General features: G+C 52.0%; 1 protein-coding gene across 2 annotated transcripts in view; it reads left to right on the forward strand.

The window, feature by feature from the left end:
- Positions 1 to 18,633, forward strand: part of DEK (DEK proto-oncogene) — a 151,159-nt gene that overhangs the window by 17,954 nt on the left and 114,572 nt on the right. For both annotated transcript variants that reach the window (XM_033934578.1, XM_033934576.1), the window contains exon 3: positions 2,680 to 2,778. In XM_033934578.1, coding sequence (XP_033790469.1) covers positions 2,680 to 2,778 — 99 coding nt within the window. The remainder of the gene's footprint in view (positions 1 to 2,679; positions 2,779 to 18,633) is intronic.

Consider the following 18,633-nt stretch of genomic DNA (forward strand, 5'->3'; position numbering starts at 1 on the left):
CTGGGCCACGACCCACAGTCTCTTCCTCAAAGCTGTCTATATCCAGGGCGAACAGAACTCCCTGGCCGACAATCTCAGCCGCATCCTTCAACCTCACGAGTGGACCCTGGATCCTCCCACACTCCGCTCTATCTTCGCTCGGTGGGGCACTCCTCAGGTGGACCTCTTTGCAGCTCCTCACAACCATCAGCTGCCCCATTTCTGTTCCAGACTCTTCTCGCCTCATCGTCTGGCCCCAGATGCATTCCTACTCAGCTGGACGGATCGGTTCCTCTATGCCTTTCCTCCACTGCCTCTGATGTTGCGGACGTTATTCAAACTCCGCAGGGACAGAGCCACCATGATTCTCATCCCCCCTCGGTGGCCTCGCCAACACTGGTTCTCCCTCCTGCTCCAGGGAGCCCATTCCTCTACCTGTGTTTCCTACTCTACTTACACAGCAGCATCAGTCTCTACTGCATCCCAATCTGTCCTCGCTCCACCTGACAGCTTGGTTTCTCTCGGCCTGACCTCTCCAGACAATCTGTCTCAGCCTGTCCGTCGTATTTTGAATGCCTCCAGGAAACCGGCCACCCTCCAATGTTACCATCAGAAGTGGACCCGGTTCTCCTCTTGGTGTCTACTACATCACCACGATCCCACCTCATTAGCAGTGGAAACTGTACTGGACTATTTGCTCTCTCTGTCCGACGCTGGCCTCAAGTCTACCTCAATCAGAGTCCACCTCAGTGCCATCACTGCGTTTCATGAGCCTATCCTCGGAAAACCTCTCACGGCTCATCCCCTGGTTTCCCGGTTCATGAGAGGCCTCTTCAATGTCAAACCACCTCTGAAGCCTCCTCCGGTCGTCTGGGACCTGAATGTGGTTCTATCAGCCCTCATGAAACCTCCTTTTGAGCCTCTTGACACAATTTCGCTCAAATTTCTTACGTGGAAGGTGCTTTTCCTCATTGCCATCACCTCTGCCAGGAGGGTTAGTGAGATGCATGCACTGGTCGCCGATCCACCGTTCACTGTTTTTCACCATGACAAGGTGGTTCTGCGTACCCATCCTAAATTCCTTCCCAAGGTGGTCTCTGCTTTTCACCTCAACCAGTCCATTGTGTTGCCTGTCTTTTTCCTTAAACCCCATTCTCATCCTGGGGAACAGGCGTTGCACACGCTGGATTGTAAGCGTGCCCTTGCATACTACCTTGACCGTACCAGGGCTCACCGCTCGTCCCCTCAGCTCTTTCTGACCTTCGATCCTAACCGTCTAGGTCGTCCTGTCTCTAAACGGACGCTTTCCAACTGGCTTGCTGCCTGTATTGCGTTCTGTTATGCTCGGGCCGGTCTCTCACTGGAAGGTGCTGTCACGGCCCACAGGGTCAGAGCTATGGCTGCTTCTGTGGCTTTCCTCCGTTCCACGCCCATCGAGGAAATCTGCAAGGCTGCCACTTGGTCCTCAGTTCACACGTTCACTACTCACTACTGTCTGGATACCTTCTCCAGACGGGATGGACACTTCGGCCAATCTGTGTTACAAAATTTATTTTCCTAATGGCCAACCATCCCTCCTCCCTCTCTGTTAGCTTGGAGGTCACCCATGCGTTAAGAATATGCTGCCTGCTTGTCCTGGGATAAAGCACAGTTACTTACCGTAACAGGTGTTATCCAGGGACAGCAGGCAGATATTCTTACGTTCCACCCTCCTCCCCGGGTTGGCTTCTAAGCTGGCTTATCTTAACTGGGGACCACGCTCTCCTCCGTCGGGCGGGAAGGCATTCGCGCATGCGCGGTGCGGCCAACTAGAACTTTCTAGTTAAAAAGGTCCGTACCGGGGCTCCGTCGGTGACGTCACCCATGCGTTAAGAATATCTGCCTGCTGTCCCTGGATAACACCTGTTACGGTAAGTAACTATGCTTTACAGTAAGTAACTGTTCTTTTCCCTGGTGCACTGATGTGAACATTTTAGAAATGGCCAAAACAACAAAATCACTAAATTGTTACCACAGAGCAAAGGGAGAAACCAAAAACAAAAGGGATTATGGAAACGATGTTCTTAGTTAAGTCTTTCATGACAAATGTTCTTCTCAGATAAGTATTGCAGACAATATGAAAACAATCCATATGCCTCAAAGCAAAAAAATAGCACAATGACGCCAGCCGTTCCTCTGAAGATAGGGGGACCACTCTCTGAGTATATGGAGGCTTGGCTGCAGTTCTCATCGGGTCATTGGGTGCTGGAGATCATTTCAAAATGATTAGGATAAACATAAAAGAATTCTATATAGAAGATGTGAAACTGAGAAAGCTTAGTGGTGATTAGATGTAACACTAGTAATTGAGAAGCAAAGCCAGTGCTGGGCAGACTTCTATAGTCTGTGCCCAACCGATTGTGGCTGACAGGCCAATGCTGGGTATACGTCTGTGTCTCATGTATGGCAAGACAGATCAGGATAGGCTGGAGTTGGCAGTGGGGCCCTGAAAACAGGAAGAACAAGTGTGCATATGTAGTATCATATCATATACTGTATATACTTTATGAATTTATCTTGTTGGGCAGACTGTATGGGTCTTTATCTATTGTCATTTACTTTGTTGCTAACTTCTGGTACTTTCCTTGTTAGCCTGATATCTTAACATAGAATCTTGTCAATTAACTTGGGTTTTTTTGTTTTGTTTTGTTTTTAATCCAGAAAAAAGTCTTATTGTAGAAGGAAAAAGAGAGAAGAAAAAAGTTGAAAGACTGAGCTTAGAGGTGAAAGTACAGAAACAAGACCCTTTAACAATGCAAGGTAAGACTTTTATTTTATTTTTCTTCTCTTTTTTGTTCTGGCAAGCCAATTTGTCTGTGGTAAAAGGCTGTATATGTGTGTTGGCTTAATTTATCTCAAAACATTTTGGGCTCTTGAAGGTGAATAGAGACAAAACTTATAGAATACTGCTTAAGACTTATTTTCTCAGGGTCTGAACAAGATATTTGTTGTCTGCATGGCCATAATAAATACTTGACCAGCTTTTTTTTTTTTTTTTTAACACACCGATTTATATTTGGGTAATCTATTTTTCAATGCAACAGAATGCAAAAAATGCAAAGTCATGCACCTGGGAAGCCGAAATCCATGCAAGCTTTACACCCTAAATGGCGAGATCTTGACAAAAACTGAAGCAGAAAGAGACTTAGGGGTGACATGAAGTCTGCAAATCAAGTTGAGCAAGCTTCATCCAAAGCAAGGCAAATCATAGGTTGCATACGCAGGAGTTTCGTCAGCCGTAAACCTGAAGTCATTATGCCACTGTATAGATCCATGGTGAGACCACACCTGGAGTACTGTGTGCAATTTTGGAAGCCACATTACCGCAAGGATGTACTGAGACTGGAATCGGTCCAGAGAATGGCCACCAGGATGGTCTCGGGACTCAAAGAGCTCCCGTACGAGGAGCGGTTAGGGAAGTTGCAGCTCTACTCACTCGAGGAATGTAGAGAGAGGGGAGATATGATCGAGACATTCAAGTACCTCACGGGTCGCATCGAAGTGGAAGAGGATATCTTCTTTATCCCAGGACAAGCAGGCAGCATATTCTCACATGTGGGTGACGTCATCTACGGAGCCCCAGCGCGGACAGCTTTTCAAGCAAACTTGATTGAAGTTTCAAGTTTGCTACACTGCACCACGCATGTGCATGCCTTCTTGCCCACTATAGGGCGCATCCCACCTCGTGGTCCTCAGTTCAATTTCTTCCGCGGAGCCAGAAGCCTTGTGGAAATTGTGCTCTTGTTTTTCAAGCCTTCTGGCATCGCGTCTGGGTTCGTTAGCTCGGTCGCTGTGCCTCATTTATTGTTTTTTTCGGTTAGTCCGTCGTTTTTTTTGTCAAAAAAAAAAGTTTTTCTTTCCATCCGTTCGGCTCCGGGGGCTCCCGAGAACCGCGGCCGCGGGACCTCGATCGCTCCCGACCACTACTTTTTCATGTCCCGTCCCTCGACGGGCTTTAAGAAATGCACCCGGTGTGAGCGGTTGCTTTCTATCACTGACCCCCACCGGTGGTGCTTGCTCTGCCTTGGTCCGGAACACACCGACTGATTCCTGTGATAGGTGTTCCACTCTCCAGGCAAGAGCCCTTCGTCGACGCCGCGCCAGGATGGCGGACCTTTTTTCTGTTGACCCCGCGTCTGGAAAGGCCTCGGCTTCGGCCCCGGCCTTGACCTCGGCCTCGGCGTCGCCGCGTGCCTCGACCTCGACTTCGAAGCCGACGCCCCCGACGAAGCCTGCCTCGTGTAAGTCCTCTTTTCCATCCCCGACTCCAGGGTCGTCGAAGAAGCCATCCTCGGGTTCCGCTACGGCGAGTGGGTCCTCCTCGGCCCCGCCCAGGACTCAGGCCACTCATGCCCCGAGGGAATACTCGAGACCGAGGTCGCCCTCCAGGGAGCATCCCCCGTCCTCGGACCTGCCTACCATGGTGGGGATACCGGCGTTCCAGGACTTGCTCCGAGCCTTGATTTCCTCGGAGCTTACTGGCGCCATCGAGCAGTTGCAGCGGGCTGTGACCTCGACTGCTTTGGCCTCGGGGGCTCCGACCTCGGCAACCTCGGTCTCGACTCCTTCGGTCTCGGCTGCCGGGGCACCACCAACCTCGGCCACGACCTTGCCCTCGACCTCGACCTCGGGGGCCCCGCCTGAGAGCAGCGTACGGCCCCGAGACAAGGTGCGCAGGGTGAGACGGATTTCCTCCTCCTCCTCCTCGAGGTCCTCCCGAGGTTCCTCACCCTCGGGCCGGCCTCGAGCGAGACGTCGCCCGAGGAAGCCGAAGCGTTCGCGGGGCTCTCCTCGGAGACGTGGTCGCTCTTCGCCGCTCGGGGGCCCGGCCTTGAGGGTTTCTGAGCTTCGCCTCGATAACCCGAGGCTTATCCGCTCTCCTGCGAAAGGGGGTTCTCGGGATTCTTCGCCGAGGAAAAGGGGGCGTTCCTCGGTCCCTCGGACCCCGGGGACATCTCCTAGGGGCTCTTCCAGTCGGAGACGTTCCCCGACCCCCTCTAGACCCTTGGATTTAGCTTCATGGGGCTCGGGGTCCGGAAGGGAGCCCCGGTATTCTCATGAGCCCTCCCCCTTTCATTCGGCGGAGAGGTCGAGAACCCCCTCCCCGCCGGCCAGGCAGTCCTCTTTTTCTGGCTTTGTTCAGGACATGGCGCGTGCCTTGGGACTTGACCTCATGGCGGGGTCGAAATATACCAAGGAGTACCTCGAGGAGCAGGACCTCCCTGCTCCCCCGAGGGAATCCCCTCGGCTTCCCTTAAACAAGGTCCTTCTTCAGACCTTGCTTCGGAACCTGACTTCCCCTCTTACAGTCGCGGCGGTGCCGTCTAAGATGGAGTCCAAGTACAGGTCGATACCACCCAAGGGGTTTGAAAAGGCCCAACTTTCCCACCAGTCTCTGCTGGTAGAGTCTGCCCTCAAACAGACACAACCCTCCCGGGTTTCTGTGGCGGTCCCGCCAGGCAGGGAGGGTCGGACCCTTGACAAGTTTGGTCGCCGCCTCTATGCCAATGCCTTCATGGCATCTAGGACATTGAATTATGCCTTTACCTATTCTTCCTATTTACGTGGCATGATACGGGATTTACCACAATATCGTGAGGCCCTGCCGGACTCCCGCAAGGAAGGTTTCGACAAGTTCGTGTCAACCCTGTCTCAACTGAGGTTGTACCTCTTTCATTCGGTGTATGACACGTTTGAGTTGGTGTCGAGGGTGGTGGCTTTTGCGGTGGCCATGCGCCGGCTGGCGTGGCTACGCACCCTCGATATGGACCCAAACCTGCAGGAACGCCTTGCGGACTTGCCTTGCGTGGGGTCCGAATTGTTTGATGAGTCCCTGGAGGCGGCGACCAAACAGCTCTCGGAGCAGGAGCGCTCCTTGGCCTCCTTGGTCCGTCCGAAACCTCGGGCTACGCCGCAGAAATCCTTCCAGCCTCCCCCGAGGAGGTATCCTCAAAAGTCTACCCCGGCTTTTTCACGGCCACCACCTAGGCACCCCCCTAGACAGGGCAGAGGGGGACAAACTAAGACTCCACCGCAGGGCCCTGCCAAGCCTGCGCCGTCCTTTTGACGGCATAGGCGGATGGGGCCGGCCCCCCTCCGCCTGCGCGCCGGACCCCCTTCCCATTGGGGGTCGACTCCGGTCCTTTTGCACGGCCTGGACCGAGATAACATCAGACGCTTGGGTGCTCCGGACCGTCTCCGAGGGCTACTCGCTCAACTTTTGCGCTACACCGCCGGACCAATCTCCGGGGGCTTGCCCATGCAATCGAATCCAGCTCCCCGTACTTTTAGCCGAGGCCAGGGCTTTGTTGAGGCTTCGGGCGGTGGAACCTGTACCCTCCGACCAGCAGGGGCGGGGGTTTTACTCCCATTACTTTCTGGTCCCAAAGAAAACGGGGGACTTGCGCCCCATTCTAGACCTCAGGAAGCTCAACAAATTCCTGGTCCTGGAGAAGTTCCGGATGCTGTCCCTTCCGGTGTTATATCCTCTCTTGGAGGAGGGAGACTGGATGTGCTCCCTGGACCTGAAGGAAGCGTACACCCATGTTCCGGTGCATCCCACGTTCTGCAAATTCTTACGGTTCCAGGTGGGCGAGCTGCACTTGCAGTACAGAGTCCTCCCATTCGGCCTGGCCTCGTCCCCTCGAGTCTTCACGAAATGTATGGTGGTAGTCGCTGCAGCCCTGAGGTCTCGGGGGCTTCAGGTTTTCCCTTACCTGGACGATTGGCTGATCAAGGCCCCGACCAGGGAAGGGGTTATCTCAGCGACCCGACAGTCTATTATCTTCCTTCAGTGACTAGGGTTCGAAGTGAACTTTCCCAAGTCCCAATTATGCCCGGCCCAATCTCTTCAGTTCATAGGCGCAGTGCTGGACACTGTTCGCCTCTGTTCCTTCCTTCCTCCTCCGCGGTTGGAGGCTTTGGTGCGGTTGGGTTGCCTGATCCTTCAGCTGCCGCTGGTGTCGGCCCAGCGCATGATGATGCTTCTGGGCCACATGGCCTCGACGGTCCACGTCACGCCGTTCGCCAGGCTACACATGAGAATTCCTCAGTGGACTCTGGCCTCTCAGTGGCGTCAGGAGTGCGACCCGGTCTCGTCTCGCATAACGGTGACTCCTTCTTTGAGACGCTCGCTCCGTTGGTGGACCGACTCTTCGAATCTTTCCGGGGGTTTGCTCTTTCTCGTCCCTCCACATCGCAAGGTTCTCACCACGGACTCCTCGGAATACGCGTGGGGGGCCCACCTCGACGGTCTGCGGATTCAGGGCCTGTGGTCGGCGGAGGACCGCTGCTGTCACATCAATGTGTTGGAGCTTCGCGCCATCTTTCTGGCGGCTCGCGCATTCTTCCACCTGCTCCGCGATCAGGTAGTTCTCGTGCGAACGGACAACCAGGTGGCCATGTATTATGTGAACAAGCAAGGTGGGACGGGCTCTTGGCCCCTTTGCCGGGAAGCTCTGCGCCTTTGGGACTGGGCGATTTCCCAGAACATCTTCCTACGGGCGGTCTATATACAGGGGGAACAGAACTGCTTGGCAGACAGACTCAGTCGGCTTCTTCAGCCGCACGGGTGGTCACTCAGCTCCAGAGTCCTGCTCGAGGTCTTTCACCGCTGGGGGACTCCGCAAGTGGACCTGTTTGCCTCCCCGGAGACTCGCAAACTACCCTTGTATTGTTCTCGGATGTACTCACCGGACCGTCTGGAAGCGGATGCCTTCCTTCTCGACTGGGGAGGGAGGTTCCTTTATGCTTTTCCTCCTTTTCCCCTGATCTTGAGGACGTTGGTTCGTCTCAAATCGTCCAGAGCCACTATGATTCTCATTGCGCCTCGGTCGCCACGTCAACACTGGTTCTCCCTGCTTCTTCAACTCAGTGTCAGGGAGCCTCTGCTTCTGCCTGTGTTTCCCTCTCTGCTATCTCAGAGTCGGGGTTCGCTGTTACATCCCAATCTTCGGTCGTTGCATCTGACCGCTTGGTTCCTTTCCCCTTGACTTCAGTCCAGGTTTCACAATCGGTGCGGGAAGTTTTGGAAGCCTCACGCAAGGTCTCGACTAGGCTCTGTTATTCCCAGAAGTGGACCAGGTTTGCCTCCTGGTGTTCCTCGCGTCATCTGGAGCCGGATTCGGTCCCGGTGTCTTCGGTACTGGACTATTTGTTGCATCTGTCTAATTCCGGTCTGAAAACGACATCTGTCCGGGTGCATCTCAGTGCCATTTCGGCTTTTCATCGACACTTGGATGGTCGTTCTCTTTCGCTTCATCCCTTGGTGACGCGTTTCATGAAGGGTCTCATCAATGTTTGTCCCCCTCTGAAGCCCCCTCCTGTCGTTTGGGATTTGAATGTTGTCTTAGCTCAACTGATGAAACCTCCCTTTGAGCCTATCGACAAGTCTCTCCTAAAATTTTTGACTTGGAAGGTGGTATTTCTGATTGCTCTCACATCTGCTCGACGGATCAGTGAGTTGCAAGCTTTGGTTGCGGATCCGCCTTTCACTGTGTTTCATCATGACAAGGTGGTTCTCCGCACCCATCCTAAATTTTTACCTAAAGTTGTGTCTGCTTTCCACCTCAATCAGTCCATTGTCCTTCCTGTGTTCTTTCCTAAGCCCCACTCCCATCCTGGCGAGACGGTGCTCCACACGCTTGACTGTAAGAGGGCGTTGGCATTTTATCTCCAACGTACCAGGTCTCATCGGAAGGTTCCTCAATTGTTTTTGTCCTTTGATCCTAATCGTTTAGGACACCCTGTTTCCAAGCGCACCTTGTCCAACTGGTTGGCTGCTTGTATTTCTTTTTGCTACGCTCAGGCTGGTCTCCCGCTCTCGGGTCGAGTCACGGGGCATAAGGTCCGAGCGATGGCAGCTTCGGTTGCTTTCCTCCGATCCACTCCTATGGAGGACATATGTAAAGCTGCCACTTGGTCTTCGGTTCATACGTTCACCTCCCACTACTGTCTGGACTCTTTGTCCAGAAACGACGGCCGGTTCGGCCAGTCGGTGTTACGTAATCTGTTTTCTTAAATTGCCATCCTCCCACCTGCCCTTTTTTGGTTGGCTTGGAGGTCACCCACATGTGAGAATATGCTGCCTGCTTGTCCTGGGATAAAGCACAGTTACTTACCGTAACAGGTGTTATCCAGGGACAGCAGGCAGATATTCTCACAACCCGCCCGCCTCCCCGAGGATGGCTTCTTTGCTAGTTATGGAACTGAGGACCACGAGGTGGGATGCGCCCTCTAGTGGGCAAGAAGGCATGCACATGCGTGGTGCAGTGTAGCAAACTTGAAACTTCAATCAAGTTTGCTTGAAAAGCTGTCCGCGCTGGGGCTCCGTAGATGACGTCACCCATATGTGAGAATATCTGCCTGCTGTCCCTGGATAACACCTGTTACGGTAAGTAACTGTGCTTTTTCAAGGGTCCCGCGGCAACAAGGGGACATCAGTGGAAAATCAGGGGCGGGAAACTGCACGGTGACACTAGGAAGTTCTTCTTCACCGAAAGGGTGGTTGATCGCTGGAATAGTCTTCCACTTCAGGTTATTGAGGCCAGAAGCGTGCCAGATTTTAAGGCCAAATGGGACAAACATGTGGGATCTATCCGCAAAGATAGATAGGGAGGGTCATTGGAGTGGGCAGACTTGATGGGCCGTGGCCCTTATCTGCCGTCTATTTCTATGTTTCTATGTAACAGGTGTAGAGGTTCTGAACAGCTGGGTAGTCGCCCTCAAACTGCGTGTTCCTTGCAGAAGGCATCAATCATTTTCTTGGATCTGCCTCCTTACCCAGAAGGCTGTGCTGTAGCTCCCCAGTTTTTTTCCTTCTGCAAGTATGTTCAGAAGGTATCTGATCTGCTCTGACTTCGGTGATGAGTGGTTTTAAGTCTCAGACCACATGCTTCTCTTTGCATCCAGGTATTATGATGCTCATAATAGAGCACTGGAAATCTACAGAGGGTCCTTTGAGAGTGGCCAAAGCTATGTCAAAGCTATATCCAATGGCTGCTGATGTTCAGCAGAGGTTTGTTGCACGTAATGTGAATTTGCTGGTAGCGCAGGTCACAATACGTACTTGTAGTTCTTAAGGATGTGCAGGATCACAGGTTAGACTCGTTCCTCAAAAAGCAGTTTGAGAATGCTGGGATGAAAGCTGCTAAGGCAGCATCTTATGTGGCACATGCTTGTCATACTAGACTGCACAGTGCTCTTTTGTTGGAGGATGATGCTTACCCCCACTGGGTATTGGCTGGAGTTGACTATGTAGCAGATGCTCTATATGATATTATTTAGGGTCTTGAGCAAGGTGTCTGCTTACTCTTTTTCTGCTCGCAGAATGCTCGGGATCAGGCAATGAGTGGTTGATCCCGCCTCCAAAACTGTTTTGAGCAGGCTATCTTTTAAGGACTAAATGCTCTTTGGCAAGGGTCTAGATTAGCGGTCTCAAACACGCAGCCCATGGGCTGCATGCGGCTCTCTAGGTCTATTTTGCGGCCCGCGGTCTGGACGTGATCAAGACAGCATTTCTCTTCCTCCTTCCCTTCCTTTTGGAGCAGCAGAGTGTCTGGCCGGCTCAGTCCATCGTTCCATTCAAAGCCGCAGGTTGGCGGCTCCTCGCGCTATCCACTCCTGCATCGGAAGCCTCTCTGACGTCACAACATCAGAGAGGCTTCAGACGCAGGCACGGATCTCGCGAGGAGCCGCCACCTACGGCTTTGAACGGAAAGATCAATTGAGCCGGCCAGACACGCTGCTGCTCCACAAGGAAGGGAACGGAAGGGGAGGGGAAAGAGAAATGCTTCTGCTGCATAGGAAAGGGGGACCCTAAGGAAATGCTGCTGCTGCTGCTGTACAGGGAAAGGGATAGGGAGGGAAAGGGGAAGAGAAATGCCTCTCCTGCACAGGAAAGGGGGAAGGGAAATGCTGCTGCTGCACAGGGAGGGGGAGGGAAAGGGGAAGAGAAATGCTTCTGCTGCACAGGAAAGGGGGAAGGGAAATGCTGCTTCTGTTGCTGCTGCAGCCAATTGGGGAAAGAGAGGGAAGGAAGGAGAAGGAAGACAAGGGAGTGGAGAGGAACAAGAGAAGCCAAGTTCATGGGAGGGAGGGAAGGAAAGGAGATACCAGACCATGGAGGGGGAGGGAGAGATGCCAGGGCATGGGGAAGGGAAGGAGACAGATGCCAGACCAGGGGAAAGGAAGGAAGGAGGGAGGGAGAGAAAGGAAGGAAAGAGATGCCAGACCATAGAAATAGGATGGAAAAAGAGAGAGATAGGAAGGGAAGGTAAGACATGGAAACGTAGATTTTGAAAAGAAAGCAGAAAAATTGAACATTAAGTTAATTCCAAAGATGGATGCAAGGCAGAACGTGAAGACGGAGAGAAAAACAGTCAAAAGACAAGAAAATAATGTCACCAGACAACAAAGGTAGTTGCGTCAGAGGAGAAGCTTCCGCCTACACACACACGCTACTGCTTACAGGCTCCTACGGCTTTGTGAAGAAGTTACTCAAAACATGCCGCAAAGGTAAAGGGGAGGGAGGGAGATAGATAGATTCGGGTAGGTATGAAGGAGGGAGGGGGTCACACGCGATTGGTGACCACACGCAATGAGCACTTCCCTTCCCATCACCGTTTCAGCTAGCCGCGGGTAACAGCCACCATGTCATTCTCTATTATATACCTCACTGCTACCAGCAGGTGGAGACTGAGAACAAACTTGTATATCAGGATAGCTTCCCCTCTTGCAATCCAATCCAGTCTTCCTCAGTCTCCATTAAAGCAGGTAGGAAGACTAATTCAACTCCCCTCTTAGTACTGTTGGAATTTTGTTTTAGACTCCTGGGTTCCCCTTTTGTGCCGGATAGAGCTTGGATGGGTCCTGTTTGGGGATCCGTCCGACCTCGGGGGGTGTTAAACTCGGCAGGTCTCGTGCAGGGTCCCTCCCCCCCTTCCTCCACCTCCCCACGTTTTTGTAGAGGTGCCTCAGCTGGCGGCCTGGCCCCCTGGTTGGTCAGCCCTCCAGCTTTGAGAGCCATGCAGTCTGTTCTGAGTAAGTGGGGGGAAAAAAAATCTTGAGGTGTGCCGGTCTAAAGGGCTCAATTCCCTTTAAAACTGCCATTTGTATTGTTGTAGGTTTTTTTTTCTCATCTCACCGGCACTTCTATTACAGCTAGGGCTTTTTTCAGCACAATGAGCACTTTTAAGGGAGAAAAATTGCTCATTATGCTCCAGACGCGAAGTACTTATGGCCGGCCTGTGCAAGCGTTGTGGAGGCCGGAGCGTTGGGGGAGTCTCGTCAGCAGCGGTTGCCGGCAGCAAGGACACCCCCTGCATGTACCTCGCGAAGGATTCTCTTTTCGTGTCTGTCGGTTCCTTGGCCTCAGCGTCAGGAAAGTCCCAGGCTTTTCAGATACGACAGGTTGCAGGAGCAACGATTTTGACGGTTTCAGGTCCAATTTCGGCGGGAACCTCCTCCTTCATTTCTGTTACCTCAAGTGACCTTCCCCCTGTTCTAGAAATACAGGGGCAAGGTATGGCAATGTCCCCTGCTGGGGCAGGGAGTCCCTTGAAGCCGCCGGGGGGTTTTGCCCCTGAATTTATGTTAGCACTTTGTAAAGCTTATGTGCTGGCGGTTGGAGGTTCCGTGTCCACTCGGGGTGGGGGTGGGGAGTTGCCCTTGACGTCTTCCCCAGTGCAGCCCCAAGCAGTGGCAGTTTTGCCCCTCTCTACTCCTCTCTCTTCCAAGTGCCCGAGGGTGTCTTGGGATGAGGATTTTTGCCCAGAGGAAATTTCCAAGATCCTCTTGGGGGGGTCGGATTCTGCCAGCGAGGGGTTCGAGCACCCTCCTGCTAGGAAGATGCATCTGTGTGCGCATTTTTCAGCGGGAAGAGCTTCATGAGCTAATTCTTCAGGTCTCCTTGGTTTTTCACTTTGAGGACACCGTGTTGGAGCCCCCGCGTACGGTCGACCCCCCCTTGCTTAAGGGGATCCGCTCTTTTCCTATGCATCAGGATATTCAGGACATTATGCTCGCACAGTGACAAGTGCCAGAAGCTCCCTTTCATTTTGCACACTCCATGGCCCACCTGTAACCCATTCCTGAAGGGGATAGGGACACTCTGAAGTCGCCTGTCATGGACGCAGTGGTCTCTGCCATCTCTAAGAGGCATACCGTGCCTGTTGAGGGCGGTTGGCCTTGAAGGCACCCGGAGGAGCGTAAGTTTGAGTCCCTCCTTAAACAGAGTTTTGCTGTGACAGCACTGGCGGTACTGTGTGGTGGGCTGGTGGCTCAGGCATGTTTTCACTGGGCCGAGCGTGTGCTTGACAGTAAATCTGAGAATTGGGAATTGCTCAAGTGTGAGGTGGCAAAGATTGCATTGAGTGCTTCTTACCTTTCAGATGCCATGTATGATCTCTTATGAGCTTCTGCCAAGTTATTGGTGTTTGCAGTGGCAGTTCGCCATACCTTGTAGCTTCGCGCTTGGTTGGCGGATTCGGCGTCCAAAGCTAAGTTGACAAAGTTTCCTTTTAAAGGATCTTTCTTGTTTGGTGAGGACCTGGCCAAGTTGGTTCAGACTCACTGATTCTAAAGTGCTTCGCTGGCTCGAGTTGGAGCTGCTCGTGGGTGTGATTTCTGCCGCTTCTGCCCTGGTCGAGGGGCTGCCTGTTTTCAGTCTCCTAGGCTTTCTAGAGGCAGGTTCTTCCAGTGCATGCAGTCCTTTCGTGGGGCCCACTGGGGTATGGGTAGTGCCCCCGCTGGGTCCCCTGCTGCCCATCCTGCTCAATGACTCCTTGCTGGCGCCCGTCTTGGTTCCGGTTGGCACCCGGCTGAGGGATTTTTATCCAAAGTGGCAGACATCACATCTGATCTGTGGGTTCTGGAGGTGATTTGGGATGGTTATGCTCTGGAGTTTGCTTGTTCCTTGCCCGACCATTTTCTCGCTTCTTCCTCACAGGTGGCGTGGAAGCAGCAAGCCTTTCGCCAGACCCTTCAAAGATTGTTAGATCTCCACATGATGGTTCCAGTTCCCCTGCAGGAGTAGGGCACAGGTTGGTACTCGATTTACTTTGTGGTGCCAAAGAAAGAAGGCCCATCCTGGATTTGAAAGGGGGTCAACAGGGCTCTTAACGTGCCTTCCTTCCACATGGAAACTGGTCTATGATTCTGGCGGTTCAGCCGGGGGAGTTTCTGACCCCTCTAGATCTGACCGAGGCTTATTTGCACATTCCTATTCGGGCCTCCCATCATCACTTCCTGCGTTTTGCGATCTTGGGGCAACATTTTCAGTTCTGTGCACTTCCCTTTGGTCTGGCCAAGGCTCCGAGGACATTTCACCAAGGTGATGGTGGTCGTCATGGCGACGTTGCAAAAAGAGGGCATTCTAATTCATCCCTACCTAGACGACTGGTTGATCCGAGTGAAGTCATTACAGGAGAGCACCCGGTTCACAGCTTGGGTGGTGGAATTTCTGCAGTTGCTAGGTTGGGTAGTCAACCTTGCCAAGAGCCAGCTGTCTCCCTGTCAGCGCCTGGAGTATCTAGGAGTGCTGTTCGACACCTCCTTGGGGAAGGTCTTCCCGGGTAAGCAAATTACAATCTCAAATTTGCCTGCTTATGGCATCCCAGTGTCTTCGGGGACAGGATTTCCTCCAAGTCTTGGGGTCGATGACGGCTTCCTTCGATGTCGTGAGGTGGTCGCAGGCCCACATGCATCTTCAGTATGCTCTTCTTCAGAGGTGGTCGCCTCAGAGGCACAGTCTGGATCACCCTGTTCCGCTTCCAGAGTTAGCTCGGGGCAGTCTTCGTTGGTAGCTCCAGACTCCCAAGTTGTACAAGGGGCGAGTCTGGGTCAATCGCAGTGGACGGTACTGCTCACCGATGCCAGTCTTCTCAGTTGGGGAGCTCAGTGTCTAGGTCATTCAGCTCAGGGCACCTGGTCCACAGAGGAGGCTTCTTGGTCGATCAATGTCTTGGAGACCAGAGCCATCCGTCTGGTGTTGCTAGTCTTCCAGTCCTTTCTGATGGGCAAGTCAGTCAGGGTTCTGTTAGACAATGCCATGGCGGTGGCCTATGTCAATCATCAGGGGGACACCAGGAGCACTTTGGTGGCACAGTAGGCGGCACTGCTCATGGTCTGGGCGGAGTCGCACATTCAAGAAATATCAGCATCCCACATAGCCGGAGTGGAGAATGTTCAAGTTGACTGTTCAAGTTGTCACGTGCTAGATCCCGGTGGCCTTTCAGTTGATAGTGCAGTGTTTGGGACAGCCCCTCATGGACCTGATGGCCACACGTGTCAATGCCAAATCACCCCACTTCTTCAGTTGTCGCAGAAACGGTCAGGCCGAGGACCTGGATGTTCTGGTTCAACCATGGCCAATGGAGGGGCTGTGTTCCCTCTGTGACCATTAGTGGGCAGAGTTCTTCTCCGCATAATTCGCCATCTATGCTTCGAGGTTCTGGTGGTTCCGGATTGGCCTCATCGACCGTGGTATGCGGATCTGGTGAGGCATCTGGTGGTGGATCCTCTCCCTCTCTTGGTCGACCTTTTGACTCGGGCTCCCATTCCAATGTTCAATCCGGGTCCCTTCTGTCTACGGCTTGGCTTTTGAAAGGGGTCGCCTAGGTAAGAAGGGGTAGTCAGATAAAGTGATCTCAACTCTCTTGGGGTCCCGGAGGCTTTCCACCTCTTGGGCTTCTGTGAGGGTTTGGCGTCTATTTGAGGAGTGGAGTGGTCTCTTCGCGCTTCCCTCCTAGAGTTTTTGCAGGATGGCCTGGACAGGGGCCTCGCTTGGTCTTCTCTCCAGGTTCAGCTTGCGGCCTTGTCAGCTTTTTGGAGGTTGTTGAAAGGTTAGCGTTTGACTGCCATTCCTAATGTGATTCGCTTCTTGCTGGCGGCCAAATTGCTCAAGCCTCCCGTACAACCCTCTGTTCCATCTTCGTATCTGAATCTGATTCTATTAGTTCTAGTGCGCCTTCCTTTTGAACCGTTTGGCGACTGCTCTTTGAAGGACCTTACTCTTAAACGCGGTCTTCTTGGTGGCTATTACTTCAGCTAGATGTGTTTCTGAGCTGCATGTTTTCTCTTGTAGGGCTCTCTTCGTGGAGTTTTCTAAGGGTTGTTTTGAGGCCTGTTCTTTCCTTTCTGCCAAAGGTAGTTTTTCCTTTTCATGTCAATCAGGCAGTGGTCCTCCTGATGTTGGGTAGCCGGGAGGGCTTTTCCGAGTAGAGACAGTTGCGCAAATTGGATGTCAGTTGGGTCCTTCGCTCTTATGTGCATAGGACCCAGGAGATCTGGAAATTAGATCATCTCTTTGTCCTTCTCGTGGGTCCTCGTAAGGGGGATGGCGCTTCTAAGGCTTCTATTGCACGTTGGATCAAGAAGACTGTTGCTTCTGCTTATCTTCTGAAGAAGAAGCCTGTTCCAGAATTATTCAAGGCTCATTCCACTAGAGGTCAGGCTGCTTCTTGGGCTGAGTCTTCTCTAGGCTGCAGTTTGGTCTTCTCTGCATTCCTTTGTAAGACACTACCGTGTAGATGTTCAAGCACGTAAAGATGCGATATTCGGTGAGCGTGTTCTGGTGTTGGCCCTTAATGGGTACTGCTTTGGTACGTCCCATTCATAAGGACTATACCAGGCGATACAGAAGGAGAAATTAGGTTCTTACCTGCTAATTTTCTTTCTGTTTGCCTGTATACTGGTATAGTCCCCCACCCTATCTGTCTTTGTGCGGTGATTGTGGTTTTTTGTTTTGCTCATGTGCAGATTTTAGGTTTTTCTGCGGGATCTAGTATTTTTTTAGGGCCAGGGAGAAGTAAGAATAGCGGCTATGGCTCAGCTGGCTTAGCTGGTGAGCTGTGGGGATATTTTCTATACCAGGATTCAGTTCTACATATGTTCCATCGGTAGTTTACCAGTGTTTGTTTTTTTACACTCCTGTTCGGAGTGTTATACTGTTTTCAGTTGATGTCTTTCCTGGGTTATGCTTGGCTATTCAGCAGACTGGATTGGATTGCACAAAGGGAAGCTATCCTGATATACAAGTTTGTTCTCAGTCTCCACCTGCTGGTAGCAGTGAGGTATACCAGTCTACAGGCTAACAGAAAGAAAATTAGCAGGTAAGAACCTAATTTCTCCTTCCCGTGGGGATGGGGAATAATTTGTCCCCGTGTCATTCTCTAGTTACAAGCTCAAGTTCTTTCATCTTCTGCAGGATTTATTCCTGGGAGTGTGTGGCGCAGTTGGTAGAGCTACAGCCTCAGCACCCTGAGGTTGTGGGTTTAAACCCACGCTGCTCCTTGTGACCCTTGGCAAGTCACTTAATCCCCCATTGCCCCAGGTACATTAGATAGAGCCCACCAGGATAGATAGGGAAAAATGCTTGAGTACCTGAATGTAAACTACTTAGGCTATAAGTGGTATATAAATGCTTAAATAATAATTTTTTTAAAAATTAAATTGGGAAAACAAGCAACAGTGAAATGGATATTCAAGCTATAGAGCCCTTAACAGACAGGCTTAGGCAGATGCTCTATATACTTCATCATGGCCAAAAGTGACCCTGAGGACTGGACCATAAGGTTGTTCATTGCCTCAGTAGCTTTGGAGGAATGTCTAGCCTCGCTGGATTTGACGGAGGCCTGTTTACATATTTCCTGCTCACAGGAGATATGTGTTGGAGTGTTCCATGTGTTGGAGAGACATTTTTAATTCTCAGCTCTTCCCTTCAGGCTCGCAACATCTCACACCTTCACCAAAGTGATGGTGGTTGTGGCAACTCATTTGTGCAAGTCAGGAATCCAGGTGCACCTATATCTGGACGATTAGCTAATCAGAGTCCTGTTCAGAGCTAAGAGTGAATTGCGATGGTACTTCGTTCAGAGCCAGGAGTGAATTGCAATGGTACTGCTTGTACAGACGTTTGCAGCACCTAGGCTGGATAATCAATTTCCGTAAAGGCCACCTAGAGCCAACTCAGTCCCTGGAGTACCTGGGAATTCAGTACAACACAGCAGTGAGACATGTTTTTCTTCTTAAGCCACGCAGTCAGAAACTGAGACGCCAGATTTTGCACATCTTATCGCTGCAGGCCCAATGGCTTGGCATTACCTTCAGGTGCTAGGGTCAATGGCGGTGACCATAGAGGTGGTCCTCTGGGTGAAAGCTCACTTATGCTCCCTGCAGGACATGCTGTTGGCATGTTGGTTACCTCAAATGGACTCTCTTCACAGGCCACTGGCCTGGACTCCAGAGGCAAATCACAGTCTGCAATGGTGGCTCCAGCCACAGTTGCTGGCCAAGGGTATGCCATTCCACATGGACTCTTGGGTGATCCTGATGATGGAGGCCAGCCTTTATGGCTTGAGAGGTCATTGTGACGGCCATCCAGTGCAAGGCAGATGGTCGTTTTTGCAGAGGAAATGGTCTATCAATCAATTGGAACTGCAAGCCACTCAGCTAGTGCTTCAGATGCTGGAGAACATCCTAAAAGGCAAAGCAATCAGGGTCTTTTCGGACATTGCCATGGTGGTGGCATATGTCAACAGGCAGGGAGGCACTAGGAGTGTTCCTCAAGACTGGAAGCCCACATGTTATTTCATTGTGTGGAAGTGCACCTACAGGCTC

Source organism: Geotrypetes seraphini, chromosome 2 (genome assembly GCF_902459505.1).
Source record: "Geotrypetes seraphini chromosome 2, aGeoSer1.1, whole genome shotgun sequence".
NCBI lineage: Eukaryota > Metazoa > Chordata > Amphibia > Gymnophiona > Dermophiidae > Geotrypetes > Geotrypetes seraphini.